At 40.7% G+C, this 5,451-nt stretch overlaps 1 protein-coding gene across 1 annotated transcript; it reads right to left on the bottom strand.

The window, feature by feature from the left end:
• Positions 1-430: 430 nt before the first annotated feature.
• On the bottom strand, positions 431-3,597 carry LOC131015625 (uncharacterized). Its single transcript, XM_057944066.1, has 3 exons — positions 2,318-3,597; positions 1,105-1,647; positions 431-815 (listed from the first exon to the last, which is right to left on the bottom strand). Exons 1-3 carry the CDS (start codon positions 3,233-3,235, stop codon positions 717-719), a joined length of 1,560 nt encoding a protein of 519 aa, XP_057800049.1. The 5' UTR covers positions 3,236-3,597; the 3' UTR covers positions 431-716.
• Positions 3,598-5,451: the final 1,854 nt, after the last annotated feature.

Raw genomic sequence — 5,451 nt, 5'->3', positions numbered from 1 at the left:
CACTCATTATAAAGTTTTCACCAAAAAATTTGATCGCTTTAAAAAGTATCGACGACCCTACAATAAATGGGACCAAAAACCAGTACACCTTTTACTAAATTACACCCCAATCATTATAACGTTTGCGCCAAATCTCTCATTTATTTATAATCACGACCCTTCTAATTCAATGCTTTTATTAATCCATGTTGACTACTACTAGTCACACACACACACGCCGTTTGAGCCACATTTATCCCTTCTTTATAATTCAATGGATTCATTACTCCATGTTGACTACTCATACTCATACCCATACAAACCGTTTTTATTTATAATCACCACCTCCTAATTCGATGGCTTCATTAATCCATTTTCACACACCTTCACTTGCTTAAAACTCAATTTCAAGGTCTTTTCCACCAATCAAAATGCACCGACACAGTTCAAATAACACCAACTTCAAATTTACTATTTACATAGAAAACAAGATTCTTGATTTCTCAACACGATTTATCAATAGCTGAAAAGAGATCAAAAATTTGGGCTGCTATTTACTCAACTGGTTCAATACAGCCTCACTAAGAAACATATACTTTAACAACACTACATGAATCTTTTTTTTTTTTTTTGTACTTCTTTTCTTCTTCCCTAAATCCAAGAAATTGAAGGCTGAATCGAACAAATCAAGAAATATGAGAGGGAAAAGCTAAGATACATGATGATACCATCCATCGTTATACTTCACTAACTTCTTCTTCCTTGCAAACGCCCACGTCGATCACCAACCTCTTCTCCTTCGAGCTCAACACCCTGCAACAGTTTCTTCTTGGAGACTGCCATGAAATAAAAAAAATCACCAATCAACAAACAAACACATCAAGAAAATAGACATATTAGTTCATGTCTTGACATTGAGAGTTAGTATTGAGTAGTCAGCTTTCACTCTATAGTTTGTCTTTGTTTTAGGTGCATTAGTACACTCTTGCTCATGCTGAGTCCTTTCGACATTTAAGTCACGAGATGACGACCTAACAGCAGCAGCAGTAGCAGCAAGAGTTGGCGAAATATCTAATCTAAGCATATATGGGAGTGTTTAACAGGAATGTAGAGATTTCCACTTACCCTGTCCCACAAATGTGGATCAGGCTTCTTGTAAACTTCAATCGTCTCAATTTCTTCCGGACTAGTCATCTTCCATCGGCATTCTGGCTGAGGGACATGGTGTCGTGTGTACCGGGTCAGTGTCTGGTTTGTGCTCAGCTCCATTCTGGCCCTCGAGAAATAGAACACAAACGGCTTCTGGCACGGGTTCCTCATCACCGGGCGCGTGTTGAACGCATAGGCCGTGTAATCTGCTCGCCTGTACCAATTCAAAAAGGTCCTGGAGGGCATCTCTATCTCCCTAGGCGAGAGCACCCCACGGAACACCTGAATAGCAAAGCCCCAAGACACCGATACTGTCCAACCCTTCTTCTTCTCGTAGCAAATGGATTGCTGCATAAGGCCAGCCGAGTCGAGCTGCATTGGGATTTTCAGCCGTTTCAAAGCTTCTATACGCGTGGCGTTTGGGAATATCGGCTCCACCACGTCTAGATGGTGCAAAGACACCAACGGCGTCACCGGGTGTGCAGCAAGAAGCCCAAATAGGTTGCCATAAACATCATACTGCATTAGCATCCCACCAAACTAATTAGAATTTAGACCCAATCATTTAATTACATCTCCACTTCCTCAATTTTTCCAAACAATTATTAACATAGGACCAAAAACCAACTATAACACCAACAACAATCCACTACCAACTTTCCCACACAACAAAAACACTTGTCACATAGAAAATGTAGTTCAACTAAAGAGTGGGTTAGGGAAGAAAATGATACAACATTAGTAGTATACAAACAGCAAGAGTTGAAAACTTGACCCCACAAAATGAACACCATGATTAAATGAGTGGGACCATCATCATCATACTCCATTTCCACCTCATTGGATTCTGGGTTTTACCCTCAATTTGCGAATCCAATGCGTCAAACCCCGTGAGCTACATTGCTCAATTATCATTGTTAATCTAAATTTTCCTAAACCAAAACCTAAGAAATTTGAGAATGTCACTGCAAAGGCATGGTTGATGGTACAATGCAGAAAAAAAATTCAATCTTTAATCGAAATAGAAAGATTGAAACCCAATTTCTAGCAGTATCCAAGAAATGCATGCCGCCCAAAATAGGCAAATTGAAACAGACCACATGACAAGTACTAAACATAACCAGAATCAAAACCAACAAAAGCAGAAAAAAGGGCAGAAACGAACAAACAAAGAAATTAATAAACTTACCTGGTGAAAACCGAGTTCCTTGGTGAGTGGGACCCCGAGTTCGGCCATACAAGCCTGCATTCGATCGTCGGAGCCGTACAATCCGGGGTAGCGCTGAATGCAGCGGTCCTGCATCTTCTCGAGCGCCACCGCCAAGGGGTAGCTGATGGCGAAGCCGCCGCCGCCGTAGGCCATACCATAGGAGAAGTAAATGTTCTGCAAATGGCTCTCGCTCAAGCTCCCAATGTAGTAGTACTGGTTGTGGTCGTACTTGTTCAAGATCCTCACCAGATTATCCCTCACGAAAACGGTGTCGTCGTCGCCCATCACGAACCACCGCACATTTCCCGCCGCCGCCGCCCCCAGCCGCAGCGTCTCCGACACAATCCTCGAAATCCGGATGGCGGAGCGGTGGCCCTGCTTGTTCCTGTACGCGAACCGCGCAGTGTCGCCGGAGATCCTCAGCTCCGGCAGCCGCCCGCTCTCGTTGCGGCGGGTCTTCACGGGACTGTCCAGCCACACGATCCCCCGCATTCCCCTCTCCGGCCGCCACCACAGCTTGATGTACTCCTTCCGCTGCTCCCACAGCTTCGCCGACGCTGCAATGCCGAACACTATGTGCTCCAGCCCCGTCTTCACCGGCGGCGGGGGCGGCGGAATCATCGTGGCACTCGCGTTCGCGTTCGAGGCGGCGAGGTGGAGGGTTTTGTGGCGGCGGGAGAACACGTCAGCCTCGTCGGAGCAGGCGGCGGCGCCGCCTGCCCCGCCGTGGGAAGACGAAACGAGCTTCAATGTGTAGACGACGTAGGTGGCGGAGACGAACAGGATCAGCCACACCATCATCTTCGGCAGGATTTTGCCCTGCGACGCCGCGCCTCCGGCGGGAACCCTCACCGACTCCCAAATGAATTTTTCTGGATTGTTTTGAGCCGCCTTCATTTTTAATTTTCCGGCTTCACCAAAATCCCCAAATCCAATTGATTAGTTCCAATGCACAGGGGGGAAATGAGAAATGAATTGAATCTCGCAGTGTATAACGCAGATCTAGAGAGAGAGAGAGAGAGAGTAAATGCAGACGAAGAAGGGGAAAGATGGAGCACCGAGCATGCACAGGTGGCAAGCTGCACACACTCTCCTCTGCAGATATATGTATATATATGTACGTATATTGGCGCCGTATACGATGCCACTGCACTCGCTTTTTTCAATTAATATTAGTTGTTTGTAAATACATAAATAAATCTCAAATATACGTAGATGGAGATAGATACAAAAAGTGGTGTATGTAGTAGACCATTAGTGAGTCGAATTGAAGAAACCCCAAATTTGAGGGACAAAACACAGCAATAGCAGCGTAGCTAACCGGACCTAATCATTTAATGTATTTTCATACAAATTAATAGAGGCTGAATCGGAATTTAATTGGAATGCAAATTATATTTATTGTGTTAAATTTATTTTATCCTTATGCTATCTCAAACTCGAGTCTATTCGATTTGACTATAACTCCAGTAGTTCTCATATCTCCGATTTAAATTCCGAGAGACACGAAATTTTGATTATTGAAATAGTCACTTCCCATTTTCTTTTCTGCTAAAATTGAAAAAAGAAATATGGGCAAGAAAGGAAAATTATCTTTTCCAATAGATAAATAGTTTCCTTCTTATGGACATTTGATATCAAATCCTCGACATTGGGGACTTTGGGAAAGATAAATTTTAATTAATGGGCATCTTCATATGTGAAAATATAGAACAAAAAATTGTAAGGGAAAAAACGGTACAAACTTTATTATTCAGTCAAATGCTTAAACGTTCATAATGGCAATTGGAAATTGGAATGCTAAAAGATGCACTATACAAGTTGATTAACTTTTTTTAAATGCTAATGTATCTATTTATATAGTATACAAATTGGTTACATGCATATTCATGATCAAATAATCAATATAACATGATACTACACTACTAAATAATACGATGAACTATGTGGGAATTAAAAAAAAAAAAACAGAGGGATAAGAGAATACGATTAATTATGTGGATTAGTGCAACATATTTTCAATGAAGCATACTATACATAAGAGGATAAGTTAAAACAATATTTCAACATCTATTTTTGTAAATTAACTGGTGAAGATTTGTCGAAAAAGGGGTAGGCATAATATAATTATACTGTAACGTCAGGGACCACCAGACAACTAAAGTTATATTTTAAGTAAAATTTTGGGGGTTTCAAATTCAAAAAAAAAAATTGCGGGTTTAGGTAAACTAGCCTAGAATTTGATATAAAAAAAATGGACGGATCTAAGTGTGAATGTTATCAAATCTATGAAATGTAGTTATGCTATTTGTGGTGAGGTGTGGTTGCTAGTAAACTTGGATTCCGATTTGATCAATTCAACTGATAACCGATTGAATATGATTAATGTCACAAAATCATGAAATTAGTTTGAACAGTGAGACTGGGTCAGGTCATATTGATCCTGGTAGAATGTAAATTCTTCTTGTTGGTATAGGAAAATGTTAGGTAGAAATCGAATATGATGGAAAAGCAATTAAAGAAATATAGATATGTATTATCCACAAGAAATCATGTCTCGTCGCTTTGGGGCATTAAAAAACAATTAAAATCTACTCCCTCCATCTCACTATAAGTGGTTCAAAACTTTTCGGCGCAAGAATTAAGGAGAAAGTGTAAATAGGTTGAAAGTGATAGGGCCTACACCTTTTCTAAGGGTTAAAATTTTCCATTTATGGAAACGTGCCACTTATAGTGGAACAACCCAAAATGAAATATATGTCACTTTTAGTGGGACAGAGGGAGTACTTTGCAACTGAAAAATCACTCAACTGAAATCCAAAAATTGTTGTGAGAATATATAGTTGTACGCCCTTCGTGGCGTTTTTCTTCCCTTCATATAGGGATAGTTTTGTTTTCTTGTGTTCGTTTCCATGGATCCTGATGAAATTCAACGTTTAATTGACCAATTAAAATTGATAGATGAGACGGTGAACTCTACGGCAAAGCTTTCTCCAAAGTTAATGGAGGATTGACGGGATGAAACCAAATTTTGTTTGACTAAAAAGATTTTTGTGGGAAGACAGATTAATCGTGAAATTCTTCTCACTCAACTCCCCAAACTCTTACTATCC

The sequence above is a fragment of the Salvia miltiorrhiza genome, chromosome 3, assembly GCF_028751815.1.
Source record: "Salvia miltiorrhiza cultivar Shanhuang (shh) chromosome 3, IMPLAD_Smil_shh, whole genome shotgun sequence".
NCBI lineage: Eukaryota > Viridiplantae > Streptophyta > Magnoliopsida > Lamiales > Lamiaceae > Salvia > Salvia miltiorrhiza.
This window is presented reverse-complemented; position numbering and strand designations above follow the sequence as displayed.